The following is a 23944-nucleotide window of genomic DNA, read 5'->3' as shown; positions in this document are numbered from 1 at the left end:
CTTATGGAGGTAAGGTTGCCGCAGGGGTTATCCATGTCCGGAGCTCTGTTTAATTGAAGCAGTTGCAGTGTTTCCCATGCTCACAATGCATGCTCTTCTGTTTAGAAGTCATCTCTGTTCATCCAAAATGTGGAGCGTAGGGCAAAACACTAACTGAGCAAGAAGTAAATTTGGATTAAGTGGAGAAATAATCACAGGTAGAGATTCGCTAGAATTATGTCTTTATTTACCAAGATTGTTCAGTAGTTGTATTTCAGAGACAAACACAAATCACAACCTTGAAAGTTCTCTGGTTTGGGGATTCCAGCAATGCCTTGTCCACAGATATGAGTTTCAAACATTTTGTTTGTCTGTATGGGGAGAAGAGAAAACAGCATGTGATGAGTATAATGTCACTGGGTACAGGCAGCAATGTTCTCTGCTGGATAGCAAACTGGCCAAGGTCCAGAATGGCATCCTTCAGATTTTCTACCATAAGCTACCATACATGTTTGTTGAGATGTTACAGGAGTCTCCTAGGGTTAGTACACCAATCCAAAGGTGCACATTTCTGTGTTTTTGCTCAGTGAGAATTGTCTGAGCTCATCTAATAAAAGTTTGGGATAATTTTGAGGTGAAGGAGGTCAGAGGAAGGCTTGTGCGAGGAGTGCTAGGTGCTTACCTGAGCTGCAGGGGCTGCTATATTCAGCAAAAGCCACTTCATCTGAAAGACATGGGGTTAGAACCTGAGAATCAGAGTTTTTGGGAGAGGAGTGTGTGGAGGGACAGGTAGGTGGAGGGAGGGGTGTGTGGAGGGTAGGTGATGTTTTGGGGCTGACCACTTCCTCAATCAGGACCTGGGTGATTGCTAAAACATTCTCTCTAGGGTTATCAGACAAACCAAAGGAGGGAACATTTCCCCTTGAAGCAACTGCTTAGCATTTTTATCCTGGGCCAGCAAGTTGGCTCAGTGGGGAAAAGTGCTTTCTGTGAAGCCTTCTGACCTCAGTGAGGATCCGCATGGCAGAAGTAGAGAGCCCATTTTAACGAAATGGCCAGGTGACCTTCACAAGCACTGGATGTGCCTGCCTCTCACAATATAAAAAAAACAAACACAACAACAGTGGAGTCATTTACCCTGTGGAGAAATCAAACACTTCTCCTACAGTGTTTGAGCAGAGGACTAGCTGCGATCCTTGAAGACATAGGTCCTTTCTGATTCCATTCTATGTTCCTGTTTTCCTTCACTATTTCTTGAATTCTTCTAGTCTGAAATATTTGGTTTGTATCTCTTCCCTTGACAGAAAGCCCTCCATTTAATTCCGTAGCTCTGGCTTTGTGCTCTTTCTTTGGTTACCACTAAGCACAAGGGCTCCAATTCCCTCTCACCTTTCTATTCCCACTCTAATTATTTGTACATTTCCTCCTCTTCCCATTGCTGCATTTCTAAGATTTGTGTGTCTTTCAACCTATAGCCCCCACTTTGTAAAGTGTTTGGTCCCTTGGGTTACTTGGACATGTTTGGTCCCACATGATTACCCGCAGACACAGGAACAAGGCATAAATGGCTGAATAAACTGAAATTTTATACATGGTTTTCTGGCCTACATAAAATGTCAGGGTCTGAAAAACAATTGTCTTTACTAGTAGGTGTGATTGTGTATGTCTGTAATATTAGCATTTGGGAGGCTGAGTCAAGAGGACTGAGGATTTGGGCCAGCCCGAGTTACATAGTGGGAAAGCATTAAAAAAATGAAAAACAAAAAACAACAACTCAAAACAACAACCCAAACAAGTTTCTTTAGGGTCATCTCGCTCACCTGTCTCATAGTAGTCATACACTTTCACAATGGCAGGCTGCAGGTTCTTTACTGGGATGTCTTGTTGAATGATGAAGGAGAAGGACAGTGTCTGATTGGTTACCTGGGAGAGAGAGAAAAATGATCTGGACTCACAAAAGGGGCCAGTGTTTTTCCTCAGCCTGACTGACTTATGTGTTGGGTAGCATTTGCTCTCACACTCACTGTGTTCCTTAACTGCCCACCTACGTGGATGCTGAGATGGGTTTTAGAGTGGGGGTGGGAGGAACTGAAGTACAGGTTCCTGGGACTATGTGAAGCTTTTCCAGTCTATTAAACCATTCCAAAAATCCATATTACTCCTTTGATATTTGATTTTGTCCATTGTGAGAGTTAACCCTTTGACTTGCCGACTTGGGACCCAAAGCTATGTTCCAGGAAAGCCAGCAAAGAGTCTTAAAGATTTGTTTTACTACTATTACTACTACTGTTGTTCTGTGTATGTGTGTGTGTGTGTGTGTGTGTGTGTGTGTGTGTGTGTGTGTTGTGTTTCTGTACTGATGGAGCCCAGAAGGAGGAATCAGATTCCCTGGAAATGGAGTTACAGGGCGTTTTGAATTGGGTTGGCTTCAGGGAACTGAATTCTGATCTTCTGCAAGAGCAGTAAGTGCCCTTAACTGCTGAATCAGGTCTCCAGGCCAGACAGAAAGAACTCACAGCATCATCTAGTAAGAGGGAACATGCCTCTAACTCAATTAGAATTGATAAAGCCTTTAGAATTGCTTCTCTTCTGCTATGTGCTTCCCACATAGATTCACAAGAAAGATTGCCCACCTAGGCATGCATAGGAAGGCGGGAAGGACCCTCACCTGACCCACATAGATCAAGGACTGCTGCCTCGGCAGGTCTAGTGAGGCAGGAAAGAATCGTACCTGGTCCAAATATAACAGGACGTTGTTGGTGGTCACTTCTGTTCTGCTCACGTGCTCTAATCTTTCAAGCTGAAAATGAGAGAAAATCCCAAGTTGCTGAAAAAGCCTTGGGGGGTGAGGGAGATAAATGAACTGGGGGATGGTGGATAATAAACAGGTGATGTTATTGAATTCATTTAAATGAATGGTAAGAAACTTTCTCAATAAAATGAAAATATATTTAGAAAATTGTGACTGCTACTTTACTGAAGGCCTGGCTGAATATGAGTGATAGGCATTTTTGAGTTTTGTTTGAACATCAAAAATAGTCACCCATCTTGTAGTACCTACCCCATATTCAATGTGCTGTTATCAACCTTAGATTTTTGTTAATTTTCATATTTCTTAAAGTACACCTGCAACCATTTAATAATATTTTCCCATGAATCATTGACCAGGTTCATCACACTTTAAAAGTTGTCATTAGATAGATTGTGGACTCGGTGAACTCAGATCCCGTTCTTATGTTTCTTGTGCTAGCTGCTATCACAATCCATACCTACACCAGCATTTTAACAAACCCAAGTGTGTTAAATTAGCGCTACCTGCTTTGACATGGGTTGACGTAATCATGACGGTATTGGTAGGCTCCTAGTCTGAGGATACAGGGAACACAAACATCTCGTCTCTGCCTACCTTCTTCACTGTTGGTTTCAATGGGATGAAACCAGAGAGCATCTTCACATCGGCAATCACCATGTTGGAGGCTGGACGGCTCCCCGTGTAACTACAGACCAAAGAAGTGCACAGGACGAGTCATTTTAATAGTTTGAATCCTGCTTCCTTTGAGGTCCAGCAGTAATTCATTATATAGCCTGTGTGATATTTTCCATATCTTAAAATATGTGGCCTTTATCATCGATATAAATAGTTCTGAGAATAGACAGCATAATAATATCATCTGCATCATTGATAAGTGGCTATTAGCCCAAATGCTTGAATTACCCTAGATGCCTAGAACAAATGAAACTCAAGACGGATGATCAAAATGTGAATGCTTCACTCCTTCTTTCAAAGGGGAACAAGAATACCCTTGGCAGGGACTAGAGAGGCAAAGATTAAAACAGAGACTGAAGGAACACCCATTCAGAGCCTGCCCCACATGTGGCCCATACATATACAGCCACCCAATTAGACAAGATGGATGAAGCAAAGAAGTGCAGACCGACAGGAGCCGGATGTAGATCGCTCCTGAGAGACACAGCCAGAATACATCGAACACAGAGGCGAATGCCAGCAGCAAACCACTGAACTGAGAATAGGACCCGCATTGAAGGAATCAGAGAAAGAACTGGAAGAGCTTGAAGGGGCTCGAGACCCCATATGTACAACAATGCCAAGCAACCAGAGCTTCCAGGGACTAAGCCACTACCTAAAGACTGACCCTGGACTCTGACCTCATAGGTAGCAATGAATATCCTAGTAAGAGCACCAGTGGAAGGGGAAGCCGTTGGTCCTGCTAAGACTGAACCCCCAGTGAACGTGATTGTTGGGGGGAGGGCGGCAATGGGGGGAGGATGGGGAGGGGAACACCCATAAGGAAGGGGAGGGGGGGGATGTTTGCCCGGAAACCGGGAAATGGAATAACACTCGAAATGTATATAAGAAATACTCAAGTTAATAAAAAAAAAAAAAGAGGAAAACTCATAGCGCTGAGTGCCTGCAAAAAGAAACAGGAAAGAGCATATGTCACCAACTTGACAGCACACCTAAAAGCTCTAGAACAAAAAGAAGCAAATACACCCAGGAGGAGTAGAAGGCAGGAAATAATCAAACTCAGAGCTGAAATCAACCAAGTAGAAACAAAAAGGAGCATAAAAAAATAATATCATGTGCAGAGTGCATTAATGACTGGATTCTCCAGCCATGTTAGTAAGTCAGCAGTCTGCTTAGCTAGTAAGAGACCTAGTATAAAAAACAAGTATGTATGGAACCTGAGGGCTGATTTTGTCACTTGTCACATGCACGTGTGCTGACAAGTGCATGTGGGCAAGCGGGCGCGCGCAGGCACACACACACACACACACACAAACACACACACACACATGCACATATGTATGGCAAGTCACACAGTGGGTGTATTATCTCTACACAAGATCCCTTTGCTTCCTACAGTTAGACCCACGTACTAGTTATGTTTCCTATGAAACTTTTGATGAGCCTCAGAGGAACTGAATATCTTTTTTCTTATAGAAAATGGAATTTTGAAAGCCCAGGAAGTATAGTCCTTCTTGGTGAAGAAGAACAATCCATGTCAAAGTCTCCTGGAAAAGAATGATGTATTATTTTATTATGAGAGTGGACTAGAAAGGAACCCTAAAATCAGACTAATAAGAAATTATAATTTTACAATTCCTCATTGTTCACTTTGTTGAAGTCCAGTATTTTTAATCATTTATTTTTACAGGCAAAAAATGTTAATGAAGAGACCCACTCTAGGTATCTTTGAACGCGTTCCATGAAGAGCGTTAGGAAGATAGTCCTATAGTAGGTGAGAGAAAAAGACAGAGATAGATGCTCATACAGAGACAGAGACACATGCCTATCTCATACCTGATTTCTAGTGAGATCTGGAAGCTGTTCTGGCCTTTGGGGTTGTTACAAGTCAGGGGTACGGTCTTCACCTTTAGAGCAAACGCAGGCTGCTGCTTCTCCAAGGGCAGGTTGTATCTCAGCGTAGTCTGATAAGTAGTGAACAGAAATACTTCACCTCCTTTTCACTGAGTCCTTGGATCAATTTTCCTCAATTTGAGCATAGTGTGTGCAAAGTCAGACTTTCCATTTTGGGGAAGGAGGCTCACAGCCGCATACCCACAACTTCCCAGCATCTTACCTGAGCATACACACATCCTTCCCCTGACACACGGATGGTGTAGTTCCCAGGAATGTCTGGTAATGAGACCTGCTGCAGTAACAGGCGATTACTCTTGTCCACTTGGAACTTTTGGGAAAATGACCCTGAAGATTGGACGGTCACCGAAGGAGTTTTCTGGCTTTTGGAAAAAGTAGCTGCTCCATATTTGGACAGAGCATCAAGGGCCACCACAGTGTCCTGGCAGGAGTGAATGAAAACGTTCAGGATAGCATCCATTTGGAAGGCCTTGAGCTCTTCCCAAAGTTTGCTCTAGCTGTGACAAACTGTCATGAAACTTCTGTCTCTAATTATTTGAGCTCTAAACATTATTTCAGGCTTTAATATAGAAACATTTGAGGGTCAAAAACCTCCAAAATGGCTTCCTCCTTAGAGTATCCTGTCATATGCAAATCCTCCCTAGCCAGAGGAAATAGATTAGATTTTCCTCCCAGCATTCATTGTTTTTCTCCTTTGTCCCCAACTCCCATGGTGATCAAGTCCATCTCTCCACAAAACCACATCCTTGCTGAGAGTGATCTATCCCACATAAGATTAGGAGGGCCTATCAGGAGAAGGGAAACAGCTGTACCTAAGGTCAGTAGGGCAGCAGACATGTCGGTTTGGTCTTGGGTCTCCGTATGTTGTTCTAGGGTGAAGGAGCTATGTCTAGGGTGAGGGAACTATGCCTTGGATTCTGGATAATCCAGGATTTTGGCCACTGTTCTATATTAATGATTGGATCTGGGTTAGGAAGTTCTCAGAAACATAGAAACATAGAACTAATCCTGGTATCAAGAGAACTGTGGCTGGGAACAGGAACGAGGGCAATTTATTGCTAGATTTTATCATCCCTCTCTTCCTACAGACACAAACTATCTAAGAGTAACATTTCCTTGTTCTCTTCTCTTCACCTTTTTATGGTTCCTGTGTCTCTTGTTCAAATCCCCTAACCCCATGTAGATTCTGAAGGAAAACCACTGACCTGTGTGGAGGAGAAGCCGCCATGGGAATTCTGCTGCTTTGTGAGCCACTTGATGGTGCCCGTTGACAAAGCCAGGTCCTCAGGGGATGGGGCTGGGTGGGCAGTGAGGCGAGCTAAGACAACATAGGCACTCATCTCTACTTCAACAGAAGAAGCCTGGGGTGTGTACAGATAGTGCTCTGATTTCATGGGTTTCTGAGGTCTTTCCCAGTGGATGGAGTTATCTTAGGGTAAAAATAGAGAGAAAATTAAAAGTTTGAATGGAGAATGATTGCATGACAGTATTTAGAAAGAAGGACCAGTAAAAGGTTGTAGGTTTTAAAGTTTTTCCTCACAATACACCCAGGTTTACTAATTTACAGTAAAAATGTTCAGTTGGTGCAGATGGGTTGTGATTGAGAAAGACCATGGACAGAAATAGTATGTTATTAATTAAATTAAGTCCTCAATAGAGCTCTAGCAGAGCTGTTGAAGAGACAATAGCCGACATGACTCTTTTACTCATTAACTCCCTCACAACCAACAAAGTGTCACTTGTTCACCATTCAAACCAAATGACTTATTAAAGTTTCCCAATGGGTTCGGAGTTTCAGTTGAAATACCAGAACCTTGAAACCTCTTTCTTCTGTGTGTTCTTCATAGTCTTTGCTGCTCTGGATAGGAATACATGTAGCAGAGAGAAATGCTAAGCTTTGAGAGTGGACACCACAGGAGTGCAGACATTTTGAGGCTGCACGACAGACTGCCACCTCTGTACATCTTAGCTCACATCACTGGTCCAAGGAGAATCTGCACAGTGCCCCTGGACACAGGGATATAGGAACAGACAGCCTCCAGTACCTGTGGTTCTGGTCTGTGCCCAGAACCAAACTGAACTGGCCAAACAGCTCCCTGCACCCAAATTCCATGGGGGAGAGAGCTGTACACTCAGAAGTGTGGATACTCCTGAGAAGTTAGAGAATTCCCCCTGCCAACAGTCCAGACCCAAGAAGGAATCGCATAGTGCCAACTGTGCCCTCGGAGTGCAAGGACCTATAGGAACAATCAGGGGCAGGACCCTTTGATTCCTGCCCACACCTAGAGAAGGTAGACAGTCTCCAGGAGCGCTGACACAGCTGAGAGCAGAGGTAAGACCTACTTTTCTGCTACCAAGTGACCTGCCTGGTAGATTCAGGATACACAGAGGCAGAAGTCCTCTGGGTCAAGGTACTTCCTGTTTCTGAATCTGCCCAGAAGTGAGTTGATACCATTCCAGAGTTCCCTGCACCCAAATCCCATGGGGGAGAGAGCTGGATCCTCAGAAATGTGGATAGTCCTGAGAAGTAAGTGGAGAGTACTCTCTGCCAACAGTCCAGACCCAAGAGGGAATCGCATAGTGCCAATTGTGCCAGTGTGGTACAAGGACCTACATGAGAAATCAAGGGCAGGACCCTTTGATTCCTGCCCACGCCGAGAGAAGGAAGACAGACTCCAGGAGAACTGACATATCTGAAATCAGAGCCCCTATTCTCAGGAAAGGCTGGAAAGAAAACTGGAAAACAGTTCTACAGGAATATTGACTCAGAGGCCTACACCAGGGTCAAGTCACTCTCAGAAACAGCAAGACAAGCAAACACCAGAGACAACCCAATGGCTAGAGGCAAGCGCAGGAATCTAAGCAACAGAAACCAAGACTAGTTGTCAACATCAAAGCCCAGTACTCCCACCAAAGAAAATAGTGGATATCTAAACATAACAGAGAAGCAAGATTTAGATTTAAAATCACATTCTTTTGATAATGATGGAGGAGTTTAAGAAAGACATAAAAAACTCCCTTAAAGAAATGCAAGAAACCACAAGTAAATAAATAGAAGCCCTTAGAGAGGAAACACAAAAATCTCTGAAAGAATTACAGGAAAATACAACCAAACAGGTGAACGAATTGAAAATTGAAATAGAAACAATGAAGAAAGCACCAAGGGAGACAACCCTGGATATAGAAAACCAGAGAAAGAGACAAGGAACTGTAGATACAAGCATCATCAATGGAATACAAGAGATAGAAGAGAGACTGTCAGCGTCAGAAGATACCATAAAAAACATTGACATAACTGTCAAAGATAATGTGAAATGCAAAAAGCTCTAAGCCCAAAAGATACAGGAAATCTAGGACACAATGAAAAGCTCAAACCTAAGGATAATAGGTGTAGAAGAAAGTAAAGACTCGCAATTTAAAGGGCCAGTAAATATATTCAACAAAATTATTCAAGAAAACTTCCCTAACCTAAAGAAAGAGATGCCCATAAACATACAAGAAGCCTACAGAACTCCAAATAGATTGGACCAGAAGAGAAATTCCTCCCGTCACATAATAGTTAAAACACCAAATTCACAAAACAAAGAAAGAATATTAAAAGCAGTAAGGGGAAAAGGTCAAGTGACATGTAAAGTCAGACCTATAAGAATTACACCAGACTTCTCACCAGAGACTATGAAAACCAGAAGATCCTGGACAGATGTCATATAGACCGTAAGAGAACACAAATGCTAGCTCAAGTTTCTGTATCCAGCAAAACTTTCAATTAAAATAGATGGAGAAACCAAGATATTCCTTGACAAAACCAAATTTACACAATATCTTTCTACAAATCTAGCCTTACAAAGGATAATAGATGAAAACTCCAACACAAGTAGAGAAACTACACCATATAGAAAGCAGAAACAGAATGTCCTTGCAATGAAACAAAAAGAAAGACAAACAAACATAATTCCACTTCTAACAATGAAAATAACAGAAAGTGACAATCACTATTCCTTAGTATCTCTCAACATCAATGGACTCAATTCCCCAATAAAAAGACATAGACTAACAGAGTGGATACGTAAAGAGGAACCAGCATTTTGCTGCATGCAGGAGACACACCTCATTGACACAAACAGACACTATCTCAGAGTAAATGGCTGGAAAACAGCTTTCCAAGCAAATGGTCTGAAGAAAGAAGCTGGATTTGCCATTCTAATATCAAATAAAATTGACTTTCAGCCAAAAGTCATTAAAAAAAGATAAGGAAGGACACTTCATATTCATCAAAGGAAAAATCCACCAAGATGAACTCTATCCTAAATATCAATGCACCAAATGCAAGGGCACCTATATTCATAAAAGAAACCTTACTAAAGCTCAAAGCACACATTGCACATCATACAATAATAGTAGAGAATTTCAACACCCCACTCTCATCACTGGACAGACCATGGAAACAGAAATTAAACAGAGACATAGAGAAACTACTAGAAGTTATGAACCCAATGGATTTTACAGACATTTATAGAACATTCCATCCTAAAACAAAAGGATATACCTTATTCTCAGCACCTCATGGAATCTTCCACAAAATTGACCATGTAATTGGTCACATAACAGGCCTCAACAGATACAGGAAGATAGAAATAATCCCATGCATCCTATCAGATCACCACGATCTAAGACTGGTCTTCAATAAGGCAATAATGACAGAAAGCCCACATATACATGGGAGTTGAACAATGTTCTACTTAATGACAACTGGGTCAAGGAAGAAATAAAGAAAGAAATTAAAGACTTCTTAAAATTTAACAAAAATGAATACACAACATTCTGAAACTTACGGTACACAATGAAAGTGGTACTAAGAGGAAAACTCATAGCTCTGAGTGCCTGCAAAAAGAAAGAGGACAGAGCATATCTTAGGAGCTTGACAGCATACCTAAAAGCTCTAGAACAAAAAGAAATAAATAAACCCAAGAGGAGTAGAAGGCAGGAAACAAACAATCTCAGAGGTGAAATCCACCAAGTAGAAAGGAAAAGGACTATACAAAGAATCAGCAAAACCAGGAGTTGGTTCTTTGAGAAAATCAACAAGATGGATCAACCCTTAGCCAGACTAACCAGAGGTCACAGAAAGTGTATCCAAATTAATAAAATCAGAGATGAAAAGGGAGACATAACAACAGAATCTGAAGAAATTAAAAAAAATCATCAGATCCTACTACAAAAGCCTATATTCAATAAAATTGGAAAATCTGGAGGAAGTGGACAATTGTCTAGACAGATACGAGGTATCAAAGTTAAATCAGGAACAAATAAACCATCTAAACAACTCCATAACTTCTAAAGAAATAGAAGCAATTATTAAAAGTCTCCCAACCAAAAAGAGCCCAGGTCCAAATGGGTTCAGTGAAGAATTCTATCAGACCTTTATAGAAGACCTCATACCAATACTGTCGAAACTATTTCATAAAACAGAAACAGATGGGGCACTACCAAATTCCTTCTATGAAGCCACAATTACTCTTATACTGAAACTACACAAAGACCCAACAAAGAAATAGAACTTCAGACCAATTTCCCTCATGAATATTGATGCAAAAATACTCAATAAATTTCTTGCAAACCAAATACAAGAACACATCAAAATGATCTTCCATCATGATCAAGTAGGCTTCATACCAGGGATGCAGGGATGTTTTAATATATAAAAATCAATGAATGTAATCCACTATATAAACAAAGTCAAAGATAAGAACCACGTGATCACCTCATTAGATGCTGAGAAAGCATTTGACAAAATTCAACACCCCTTCATGATAAAAGTCCAGGAAAGATCAGGAATTCAAGGCCCATACCTAAACATAGTAAAAGCAATATACAGCAAACCAGTAGGTAACATCAAAGTAAATAGAGAGAAACTTGAAGCAATCCCACTAAAATCAGGGACTAGACAATGCTGCCCACTCTTTCTCTACTTATTCAATATAGTACTCAAAGTCCTAGCCAGAGCAATGAGACAGCCAAAGGACGTCAAAGGGTACAAATTGGAAGGGAAGAAATCAAAATATCACTATTTGCAGATGATATGATACTGTACTTAAGTGACCCCCAAAAGTTACACCAGAGAACTTCTTAACCTGAAAAACAGCTTCAGCAAAATCTTGGGGTATAAAATTAACTCAAACAAATCAGAAGCCTTCCTCTACTCAAAGGGGTAACAGTCTGAGAAAGAAATTAAGGAAATGACACCCTTCACAATAGTCCCAAATTATATAAAATATCTTGGTATGACTTTAACCAAGCAAGTGAAAGATCTGTATGACAAGAACTTCAAGTCTCTAAAGAAAGAAATTGAGGAAGATCTCAGAAGATGGAAGAATCTTCCATCCTCATGGATTGGCAGGAGTAATATTGGAAGATGGCCATTCTGCCAAAAACAATCTACAGATTCAATGCAATCCCCACCAAAATTCCTACTCAATTCTTTATAGAGATAGAACAATTTGCAAATTCATTTGGAATAAAAGAAAGTGCAGGGTAGCAAAAACTTTACTCAACAATAGAACTCCTGAGGGAATCACCATCCCTGACTTCAAGCTATATTACAGAGCAACAGTCATATAAACTGTATGGGATTGGTACAGGGACAGGCAGATCAGTGGAACAGAATTGAAGACCCAGAAATGAACCCACACACCTATAGTCACTCAATCTTTGACAAAGGCTCTAAAACCATCCAATGGAAGAAAGATAGCATTTTCAGCAAATGGTGATGGTTCAACTGGAAGTCAGCATGTAGAAGAATGCAAATCGATCCACTCTTATCACCATGTACAAAACTTAAGTCCAAGTGAATCAAGGACCTCCATATCAAACCAGATACACTCAAACTAGTAGAAGAAAAAGTGGGAAAGAGTCTCGAACACATGGGCACTGGAGAAAATTTCCTGAACAAAACACCAATGGCTTATGCTCTAAGATCAAGAATCGACAAATGGGACCTCATAAAACTGCAAAACTTTTGTAAAGTAAAAGACACTGTCATTAGGACAAAATGGCAAGCAACAGATTGGGAGAAGATCTTTACCAATCCTACATCTGATAGAGGGCTAATATCCAAAATATACACAGAACTCAAGAAGTTAGCCTCCAGAGAGTCAAATAACCCTATTAAAATGGGGTACAGAGCTAAACTAAATATTCTCAGCTGAGGATTAATGAATGGCCAAAAAGAACCTAAAGAAATGTTCAATATCCTTAGTCATTAGGGAAATGCAACACTGAGATTCCACCTCACACCAGTCAGGATAGCTAAGATAAAACTTGTGACAGCAAATGCTGGCGAGGATATGGAGAAAGAGGAACACTCCTACATTGTTGATGGAATTGCAAACTGGTAGAACCACTCTGGAAATCAGTCTGGAGGTTCCTCAGAAAATTGGACATTCCACTACCTGAGGATCCAGCTATACCTCTCTTGGGCACATACCTAAACGATGCTCCAACATTCAACAAAGATACATGCTCCACTGAGTTCTTAGCAGCCTTATTTACAATAGCCAGAAGTTGGAAAGAACCCAGATGCCCTTCGACAGAGGAATGGATTCAAAAGATGTACTACATCTACACAATGGATTACTACTTAGCTATCAAACACAATGACTTCATGAAATTCATAGGCAAATGGAATGAACTAGAAAATATCATCCTGAGTGAGGTTACTCAAGCACAGAAAAACACACTTGGTGTGCACTTATTGATAAGTGGATATTAGCCAAAATCCTCAAATTACCCAAGATGCAATCCACAGACCACAGAAAGCGCAAGAAAACGGATGACCAAAATACAGATGCTCCCACTCCTTCTTAAAAGGGGTAAAAAAAATCCATAGGAGGGGATATGGAAGCAAAGTTTAGAGCAGCAACTCAAGGAAAGGCCATTCAGAGCCTGACCCACACACAGCCACCAAAACTAGATAAGATTGATGAAGTCAGAAAATGCTTGCTGAACGGGACTGGATATAGATTTCTCCTGAGAGATACATCCAGAGGATGTCCAATAAAGACAATAGAGTCAATGCTATCAGCAAACTGCCGAATTAAGAATAGTACCCCTAGAAGCTGGAAAGAACCCAGATGCCCTTCAACAGAGGAATGGATACAGAAAATGTGGTACATCTACACAATGGAATATTATTCTGCTATCAAAAACAATGACTTTATGAAATTCGTAGGCAAATGGTTGGAACTGGAAAATATCATCCTGAGTGAGGTAACCCAATCACAGAAAAACACACATGGTATGCACTCATTCTTGTTCCCCTTTTAAAGATGCTTAGAACACATGAAACTCAAGAAGGATGATCAAAATGTGAATGCTTCACTCCTTCTTTAAAAGGGGAACAAGAATACCCTTGGCAGGGAATAGAGAGGCAAAGATTAAAACAGAGACAGAAGGAACACCCATTCAGAGCCTGCCCCACATGTGGCCCATACATATACAGCCACCCAATTAGACAAGATGGATGAAGCAAAGAAGTGCAGACCGACAGGAGCCGGATGTAGATCGCTCCTGAGAGACACAGCCAGAATACAGCAAATACAGAGGCGAATGCCAGCAGCAAACCACTGAACTGAGAATAGGACTCCAGTTGAAAGAATCAGAGAAAGAACTCAAGCTTGAAGGAGCTCGAGACCCCTTATGAACAACAATGCCAAGCAACCAGAGCTTTCAGGGACTAAGCCACTGCCTAAGGACTATACATGGACTGACCCTGGACTCTGACCTCATAGGTAGCAATGAGTATTCTAGTAAGATCACCAGTGGAAGGGGAAGCCCTTTGTCCTGCTAAGACTGAACCCCCAGTGAACGTGATTGTTGGGGGGAGGGCGGCAATGGGGGGAGGATGGGGAGGGAAACACCCATAAAGAAGGGGAGGGGGAAGGGTTAGGGGGATGTTTGCCCGGAAACCGGGAAAGGGAATAACACTCGAAATGTATATAGGAAATACTCAAGTTAATAAAAAAAATCTAAAAAAAAAAGAAATATATCTAATTAAAAAGTTTTAAAAAATCCTTATTTTTCAGATACTCTTTTAAACTGTCAAGGATCCATGTAAATATGGCAGTTCTATCATAATTCACTGAGAAGCAGTGAAAGATTTTCCTAAAGAGTGACTTTCCTTCTTGGTCTTAGGAACAATTTAGAAACTTTGGCCTTCTTTAGTTCTAAAACATTATAAAAATAAATTTCTTTTCACAAAAGGAAAAAAGCTAAGCTTAACTACCTTCACCTTAGTAAGACAGGTAGACCTCTGTGCATTCTACTGTGATATTATATTTGTTGGTTTTGGTCACACTATGAGCAGATGCCGAACAGAAGGCTTTTGTAGTGAAGGAAAAGTCATTTGGTAATGGGGAAGTCCAAGGAGAAACCTCAGTGTGCCATAGAGCTGGGACTAAAATGTAATGCTGTATCCATTCTCCATGTGCTCTCCTGTTTTCTTTCATGGGGGCTGGATGGAGACAAACTTGAGAACACACATTCCTACCTTCCTTTATAGCTTCCTTATCAAGGGATTTCAGGATTTCGTTTCTTTTCTCCTGGTTTCCCGCAAGAGTGAAAGCATAGGCCATCAGTGCCTTTGTGTACACAAAGCTGCCATTTCTTCCTTGCTCTATGGTCTCCCAAGATGCCTCTAGGCAGCCCAGGGCTTTGGAGACAACAGGATCCTGTTGGCAGAAAAAGAAAAACTGAGCTATTTGGAAACAAAGGGTCCTAGCAGATCTGGGACAAATATGGAGGCTACTGTGTTTACAATTTTCAAATCAATGTTCCTTCCCCTCTCCTCCCATCCCCTCCCATTCATTCTCCTCCTTCCCTTCCACCTCCCCACTCTTTCTCTGTCCCTCCCTCCCTTTACCCTCCCCCTTCTTCCTCCATGCATCTCTCTCCCTTCCTTTTTCCTTCCCTTCTTCCCTTATTTGCTCCTCTCTGTCTCTCTCTCTGTCTGCCTCTCCCTCTCTGTCCTCCTTCCATTTCCTCCCTCCCTTTTCTTCCCTCCCTCCATCCTCCCCATTCTTTCTCCCTCTTTCTCCTTCCCTCTCCCTCCCTCCCCTTCTTCCTCCCTCTCTTTCTCCTTCCTTCTCTTTCCATCCCTTCCTTTCGTCCTCCCTTTCCTCCTTTCCTTCTTCCATTCCTCCTTCCCTATCTTCTTTCTGTCATTGATTATCTGCCTACTTCTCTGCTACCTTTTGTGAACCATTCCTTTTTATAAACTATGTTCTATATAAGATACAGACGCACAGGGACAGCATCAGAGGCTGTGATTTCAAGTTGATTTTTTTGGAACATATCCAGGATTTTGTTGAGCAAGTAGGTGATTATTAACAAAATCTGACAAGTGCAAAGCATTGTAAAAAAGGAAAGCCCAGCTCCGAAAAAAAAGAACAAAAAAAAAAAAAAAAAAAAAAGGAAAGCTTCCTCTTGGCTTTAGAAAGGATAGGAAGTCACAGGCTTTGTACCACTTTGGATGCTGGAAAGCAATGTGGCACCTACCGCGTCTGGGAGTGAACTTTCCAGAAGGGCCATGGTTATATAGGCAGAGAGGGTGATTTCATCATCGACTCCCCCCTGCCAACAACAAAGGAGAGTAATCAGCAGAAAATACAGGAAGCAAGATGTCTTCTCCTCTCATGGCCAATCCAAGTATTCAATGGAAGTTCCCATTCACATCCCCATTATGAAAAAGTACATCCCAACCTAGAGGCTTATTCCTCCCCATCGTAAGTAGTAGGACCTGACCTTGAGGAGTTATTAGGCCACCATGCTTATAAGCACTTCAGAAAAGATCACCTTCATGGCATTGTTGAACAGTGATCCGGAGCTCCTGAAGCAGCCACTGTCCTTCTGCTGCTTGGAGAGCCAGGTGAAGGCATCGGTGATGTGTGATTCGTCGATGAAGATGAAGGCTCGAGCTTGGGCAAAAGATTTGAGCACAAAGGCTGTGAGCCTGATGGGGGAGGGAGAGCGTGGAGATGAAGCCTTTGTTCTGAGGCAGCATCACCACACATGGGCTTCCAGGGGCCAGGTTCACACTTATGAGCAATCAGTCTAAGTGTCTCTGAGCAGACCAGCTGGACAGTGTCTCTGGCTACTCCCAAGTGGTCAAACGTTCCATGGTCCACTTGGATGGAGATGCACTAGGTGTGGTTTCAGGTGCTTCCTGCTTCCTCTCTTGTTGCTCCTATATTGCGCCCTCTGGTGTTTCTCTAACACATCTGCATGCTTATCCTAGGCTTCCCCTCACTTCCTATATTTCCTTTTTTAGAAGGAGGAATCTCCTTTCCTAAAAGCCAAAGCCATATGTTTTGTGCCTCAAAAAATTAGGTCCCTTTTCTTGATTTATGTCCAGTTTGTGCCAGTCTCTTTTTCCTTTGTCACCTGTTGGTTGGTTGTCTGTATGTTTTATCTCATTAACACAGTCCTTTTGTTCTGTTTTGCTTTGTGGTTTGTGAGTAATTTTTTTAAAAAAAATATTTAGTATTTTATGTGAAGAACTGTTGCTTTCTTCAGATGCACCAGAAGAGGGCATCAGATCCCATTACAGATGGTTGTGAGCCACCATGTGGTTATTGGGAATTGAACTCAGGGCTTCTGGTAGAGCAGTCAGTGCTCTTAACCGCTGAGCCACCTCTCTAGCCGTCAATAATACATTCTTATGCAATGCAAGGTTGCATGAAGACTGGCAAGAGGTTTTTAAGTCTGAGGTATGAACATCTTTGAATGTTCAGTAAAATGTAGCCAGGCACTTATTGATGAACAATTTTGGAGAGAAATGAAAAATTCGGCTTACCAAACCCACTAAAGCACATGGTGCAGATTCAAAGGCTCAAGGGAATCTTACTTCTGCAATTAATGATTTGTGCTACCACAAACATGTTCCTCTCAGGCCCAGGCATCCCCTAGACTTCCATGAAATTAGATGCATGTAGAGCGGCTGTGAGGAACAAGAGTTGAACAAGGCCAGGTACACAGTGGACTCCTCTTACCAAGTGTTTCCTTGACCCTGGCCATTGTGATCCCCAAAGGCACTGTAGGAGCCATCCTTGTGTTTGTAGTTCAGCTCTCTCTGATAACCTGGAAGAGAAGGCTTTGGGTGTGTTCTAAGGAAATGATTACAGTAGAGACTGGCAGGCTATAAATCTGAGGTAAGAAAGACTCTCATGTACCCTGGCTTATAGAACTGACCAAGAACACTGCTCAGCTCTCCCATCCAGTGCTAAGCCCATTTCTAGACATTTCTAGAGAGAATGTTTACAAGAACAAGGCAGAGTTTCTGAGACTTACTGACCAGCTCTGAGGTAGCCAAGGGCCTTGGACTTGATATTCTCTGTCAGCTGTTGGGTTTCATTCAGATATTTCAGAACATAGATGTTTGGAGCAAAAAGGACCATGTTCTGCTCCCCACAGCCATAGGGCATTTGGATAAGATTTTGTGTATTTTTTATGGCTGAACTCAAGATATCACCTGGAATTGAGAGGGTCAGACATCAGAATAGCCATTATCTTTAAGAACCAAATAACATCTTTATTAGAATCACTTCTCAGTGATGTGAAGGCGTTTTATGGGTGACATGTTTTGGATCCCAGGGGATATTGAGGGGATAAAGTCAGAAGAAGGTTGTGAAAGAGATCAAGGGTAGTAGTTTGAAAGCTATATTTGAAATCATGGTGGGGGCAGGGCAGTGGTAGTGAAGATTGTTCCAAGTCCTTCAGAGATGGATTGACTCACCCATCACAGAGAAATGTGCTCTGGCTGAATCTTTCACTACTCTTGGTGGAAGCAACAGAGACAATGTTTCTGATAGCTCAGCATCTTAATAAGCAAAACAGACAGGTAGATGATCTTCTCTGTTCTCTGCATATCTAAAGTGCCCTAAGATCAGTGGCTTCAAAACTGTGCCCTAAGCTTTGAGTTCTTGTCTCCCTAGAAAAATGATTTTGAGATTAAATATCAGAAATCGACATTCCCTGGTACCACTGGCTTGTCAAACCCCACCCTCTTCCCCTTTATCACCTATTGTTTTGAAGCGCAGCATCTGTCCAAAACGGAACGTCTGAGGCTCTGTGACCTGTTCCTCTACTTCTGTCAAAACCCTAATTAGTTATTTAAATAGACACATGAAAATGTGTTATTTATTGAATTTTGGTTTAGGAACATCCTGCTTCTCTCTCTCTCTCTCTCTCTCTCTCTCTCTCTCTCTCTCTCTCTCTCTCTCCTTCCTCTCTCCCTCATTTTCTCTCTCTCCCTCATGTCTCTCTCTCTCTCTCTCTCTCTCTCTCTCTCTCTCGCTCTGTGTGTGTGTGTGTGTGTGTGTGTTTGTGTGTGTGTGTTTGTGTGTGTGTGTGTGAACTTTGTCGTAAGTTGTGTTTTCTTGGACTGGGGAACCTCAATTGTGAAAATCCTCCATGACACTGGGCTGTAAGCCCGTCTTGAAGCTCTTTTTTCTTTCAATAAATAATACATGTGAGAAGTCCTGGTCCAGTGTGCACCATCTGTGGTGTATTAAGAAAGCAAACTGAGCCAGAGCAGAGCAAGCTAGGCAGTTGCATCCCTCCATAGCTTCTGCTTCAGTTCCTGCTTCCAGATCCCTGCCTGCCTTCACTTTGTGATGGACAGTGATCATGTAAGCTGATCAACACTCCAATTTTCTTTGGGTCCTTGTGTTTTATCACAATGACGGAATCCTACAACAAAGCAATGTGAAGAAACATCCAATATGTCACAATAAATGAGTGGAGAAATCCTGAGCCAGCTTTTGTTCTTCCTTGTTCCCTGAGCAGCTTGGGAGGCTTTCTGTTCCCTCCCATGCAGCTGTCATGATGGCTTTCTAAGGCAGGGATGATGGGTAGACTACATTGTAATCAGTAATTGGGAGGGGAACCACAATTGACCAGTGGAAAAAATAGGGCTTTTTTTTATTCTATTGACAAATATGTTTTGGGTAGACACTACAAGCACTGGCTAACACAGGTGCTGGTTGTAGAGCCACTATTATGAGTGGACAGTACCTGACCTTATGTTTGTCCCTCATAGGGGATAGTGAGTTTCCTCTTGTACCAAGTGTTGCTATAGTTCCTTTGCAATCGTTGTCTTCCAGTGGGGAACAAGGATAAAAGAGCAAGGTATAAAAACAACTACTAGAGAACAATGATATGCTAATTACACATCATAATTTAGCTTGGCTTACGTACGAAATTTTTCAGTCATATAAATCTTTGTTTTTATTTATGATCTAACAAAAACAAATATGTTTCTCGGGGTATTCTCTATATTCCCATTCCTACCTTTTTTAAAATAAAATTTTAATTGTGACCTCTTCTTACTCACTTTCTATCTATAACTTGCTGAGTATTGAGATTGAAGAAGAGGTTTCTGTATTCTAAAAATAAAAAGGGCCACAGTGTGAGGTTCTGCATAAATAATACTCTTGAGAGCTGCATTGAGTAAGTGATGATCTTAATTTATAAGACTCAGTTTTGTTAGTTTTTTGGGGGCTATAAGGTTTGTAGTATCCTGGTTATCTTATAGGAATATTGCAAGATCTCTAAGTAGGCAACTTAAGTTATTATTTCATTTTTGTTTTGAAAGATTCTCACCTGATGCGCAGAGAAGTGAGCTGAAGGTATGCTCTTTCTTGATTCCTTCAGGCTTGGACAAAAGGATAGGAAATCACATGACATGAGAAATCACAGTGTGTGCAAACACAGAATTGCAGGAGGCAGTTTTATGTTTTGTTTTGTTTTATTTTGTTTTATCTTTTGAGTGACAGCTTTACTTGTGAGGTCATGGGCTAGAATGGTTTCAGCATGTGAGAATTTGGGCATGCCAGGTCAAAACAAGGGTAATAGGGAAAGATAATAAAGAAAAATGGCCCATAAGGAAGGGGAGGAGGGGGGGGATGTTTCCCCGGAAACCGGGAAAGGGAATAACACTCGAAATGTATATAAGAAATACTCAAGTTAATAAAAAAAAAGAAATAAGTGACCAGAAAAAAAGATAAAAACTGGGCTGGAGAGATGGCTCAGTGGTTAAGAGCACCGACTGCTCTTCCAAAGGTCCTGAGTTCAAATCCCAGCAACCACATGGTGGCTCACAACCATCTGTAATGAGATTTGATGCCCTCTTCTGGTGTGTCTGAAGACAGCTACAGTGTACTCATATATAATAAATAAATATTAAAAAAAAAGATAAAAACTACTAAAATTCTGATATCAAGTATATACACATTTAAAGGTACATGTATATATGATCTACTATAAGCAAATTTCAGATATTAAACGCAATAAATAAAAAAAATGGGCAGGGTATAATCATTAGAAAGAGGTTTAGCTTTAGAAAGATAGACAAGCTTAGATTATCCCCCCTACCCCATGCTTCAGTTAAAAGACTAGGTAGGGAAAAGAAGACAGAACACATGGATTTAAAAGCATGGGGTCCCCAGCTATGAACTATCTCAGTGTCTTATGTTATTATCTTTTCTTTTTCATCTAAATATAGTCAACATTGCTCCAGTTTCTGGACTAAGCACACTGCTGACTGAGGAGGTTTACTCACCTCAACTATCAAGACTTTGATGACTGTGTCCTTTCTCCCAGTTTCAGGCACTGTGGCCACCTCGGAACCACAGGGCTCTGGGGACTGTTGTGCTTCCACAGACACAGAGAAATTCACATTCCCTGAAACACATGGTCCAGAGAGCTGAGCTCAGATCTTCCAGGACCCTGGCATCCACCAAAGACAGATCTGCAGGGTATCCTCAGTTTTATGAGTGAGTCAATAGCTTGTCTTTTATTGAAGAAGGTGGCAAGCATTGGCCAGAAGTAGCAATGACTGAGAGCTTCCTCTTGGGAACCCAGTATGAAGAAAGTAACTGAAAGAACCTTGCTACCTTCACCTCTTCTGGGTAGAGTCCACTTACAAAATGTTCACTCACCTAAAGATTTGGGAGTTACCAACCAGGATGAGGTGTGCCTCCCATTGGCACCAAGGCAGTAAGAATCTTGGTCATTTCCCACTGGGACAGCTGTGAAATCAGGAGAAGCTTCCAGCTGCACTGTCATCTGTGGCCCCACAGGGAAAGAAATAGCAAACTAAATAAATGAAAACCAATGTTGCCATAGAAGGTCAAATAGCATGCATGGGGATATGTAGGCAAAAGAGTCTAGGAGGTGATAGAGGACATGCCTAAAATATCCTGTAAGTTACACAGAAGGCTTGCCTAGATTTCATCTGCAGATACATGTCTAGAACTTTATTCAGCTGTCATCTATGTATTATCTACACAAACCATTGAGGAGATAATTACATATGTGTCAATTTATATGTGTCTTATTTTGATGGCAGTACTACATTTACTGTACTAAATTTTTAACTACTATTTTTAAGTGTATACGTACCTGGAACAAAAGCAAAATCCACTGACAACAACCTCATATATCTATGTGAACCATGTCCTTTGATGGTATACAGAGGCTACTTGGAATATCCTATCTCTGTCAGTACAGTACATGCTGGTTAAATACTGGCCAAATCACCTAATTTTATGTAGTGTCCATATTACTGAACAACCCTTTGCTGTGTATATGTAGCTAGACTCTGGAAATTGTTTAAGCATTTAGAACCACTTGCTGACTGGTCCAATACAATCTTTTCCTTCCTTTCTCTCTCCTTTTCATTTAAGTCTTAGTTATAATCTACACACATTAATTGCTCTCTTCCCCTCTGGTCACCCTTAGTTCGGAAAGGCGTTTACCGGCAAGCTTGTAGGGAGGTAGTTCATCACTGTGGCCTTGAGCGTGAAGGCTTCTCCACGGATCACAGAGTAGGGCATTGTGAGCTCCACAAAGAAGGGCTGGAAGGCTTGGAGAGTTGCCACAGAAGAGAGGCCAAGACCAGTGTCATTAGACAGGCAGAGGGCTCCAGCCTTCCACTCAGTGATGGTGTCAGGGACTGTCATTTCCACTTCAGTCACTCCTGAGGAGCTGGGAGAACGGAAGAGTGAAGCACAGAGAGAGGGAACACATGAGTTAGTTCTCTCTGAGGTGATAACTGAGTGTGACAAGGCAGCATCCCATGAGCCATTCAAAGGAGTGGTAGGAAGTGAACAGGGTAAATGCGGCTCCAGATGGAAGAATGAAATCTTGTTTCTCCAACTCAAGTCGTAGCCCCACAACATCTCCAAGTTCATATGTTAATGGAAAGCTGAACATAGATTTGAGGTTTTCTCTGAATTCCCATGTTCAAAATATTCAACAGTTTTATGATGTATATGGTCTGCTCCATGCAGCAGTCCCATGGTCTGCCCCATGTAAGATGGCCTCACCTACTTTTCAACATGATGATCCTGAATGGTTTTAACTATCAGAAAGGTACATGACACATTTTATGTGCATTTTCTGGGAATGATAGAAATACATGTACTTTATAATTGTTGCGTTGATATGCTATGGTTTTGTAAATGACTAATTTCTTTGCTTATGATAAAAATCAATTAATTAGTGAAATACAAGAAAATAAAGAAAAATTTTATATGAAACCCAAAGCATACAAATGGAAATCACTTACTTTACTGTGACTAAATCCCAGACCCAAGTTTCAGGAAAATAATTCCTAATGGTCTCAACAACTGTATCTTTAGGTTCTGGATCTTTACGTGGTGGATCTTTACGTGGTGGCTCTTTAGGTAGGGGATTTTCATTTGCTATCAAGGCCATGATTTCAATCTTTTCCCACATAGGTGAAGTATTCAGTTCCACAGTAGGTTCTATGAAGTTACAATGGAAGAAATGAATACACAATGAGACACAATGGTACAGTGTAAATGTAGCTTAATCTTCAGTTTCTTCCTGACTGTTAGACACTATTATGGCTACACTGGAAATGATGCCCTGAATCACTCATTTTGGAGGAGACTAAGAAACATCTTTTCAACAAGGTGAAACCTCATCTGGAGCAGTTGGAATTGGAAGGAACTATGAAGCATATTTCCTGGGTTGAAATTGGAAGGTTAGTCAATGCTTACAGATCTACTGTTTCCCACAGAAGGAATGAATATCCGTAATGCGATCCTAGGTAACAGATCTCGTGGCTACAATGAAAATCACTGCAGAAAAGAGTTGAATGATGTCTACATTGTCGTAGGAGATACTCTTGCCATCTTTTTTATTTCTTAAGATCTGTAGGATTGACCCAATATTTTAATAGGTTTTCAATTTATATAAAAATGGAAATAGGTGTAAGTACAAACTCTTGGGTTAGAAACAGAAAGTTTATTACCCAAGAATCATAGCATTGACTTGAGTTTGGACTGGCAAGAATGTAGATTTAAAGCTGGCGATTGAGGTTCTGTACTCTGCTTTTTTTTTTCAAGAACAATTATACATGCAAATTTAGTTAGGGCTTCGCCTAAGTATTCCCTATTGACTTCTAAGCATGGAGAATCTCTCCCTATTTTTTAATTCATACACACACAGAGCTGCATTTCTATAGTTCCATCCCTGTGATCG

At 41.3% G+C, this 23944-nt stretch overlaps 1 protein-coding gene across 5 annotated transcripts in view; it reads right to left on the bottom strand.

Annotated features, from left to right (window-relative positions):
* Positions 1-204: 204 nt before the first annotated feature.
* Positions 205-23944, bottom strand: part of Mug2 (murinoglobulin 2) — a 72833-nt gene continuing 49093 nt past the window's right edge. For 3 of the 5 annotated variants that reach the window (XM_039107979.2, XM_039107980.2, XM_063286428.1), the window contains 18 exons: positions 23004-23202; positions 22192-22420; positions 21373-21499; positions 20994-21115; positions 20036-20087; positions 18168-18251; positions 17727-17903; positions 17425-17512; positions 16229-16385; positions 15932-16006; positions 14925-15105; positions 6586-6809; positions 5583-5801; positions 5303-5430; positions 3386-3476; positions 2711-2779; positions 1800-1902; positions 609-703 (listed from right to left, as the gene is read on the bottom strand). In XM_039107979.2, coding sequence (XP_038963907.1) covers positions 624-703; positions 1800-1902; positions 2711-2779; positions 3386-3476; positions 5303-5430; positions 5583-5801; positions 6586-6809; positions 14925-15105; positions 15932-16006; positions 16229-16385; positions 17425-17512; positions 17727-17903; positions 18168-18251; positions 20036-20087; positions 20994-21115; positions 21373-21499; positions 22192-22420; positions 23004-23202 — 2405 coding nt within the window. In that variant the 3' untranslated portion in view covers positions 609-623. Of the gene's footprint in view, positions 351-608; positions 704-1799; positions 1903-2710; positions 2780-3385; positions 3477-5302; positions 5431-5582; positions 5802-6585; positions 6810-14924; positions 15106-15931; positions 16007-16228; positions 16386-17424; positions 17513-17726; positions 17904-18167; positions 18252-18509; positions 18533-20035; positions 20088-20993; positions 21116-21372; positions 21500-22191; positions 22421-23003; positions 23203-23944 lie in introns of those variants that run through there. The other 2 variants (NM_001395728.1, XM_063286427.1) reach the window with 2 other exon arrangements.

This window comes from Rattus norvegicus, chromosome 4, assembly GCF_036323735.1.
Source record: "Rattus norvegicus strain BN/NHsdMcwi chromosome 4, GRCr8, whole genome shotgun sequence".
Lineage (NCBI taxonomy): Eukaryota > Metazoa > Chordata > Mammalia > Rodentia > Muridae > Rattus > Rattus norvegicus.
Note: the sequence above shows the minus strand (reverse complement) of the source record. Positions and strands in the feature narration are given on the sequence as shown.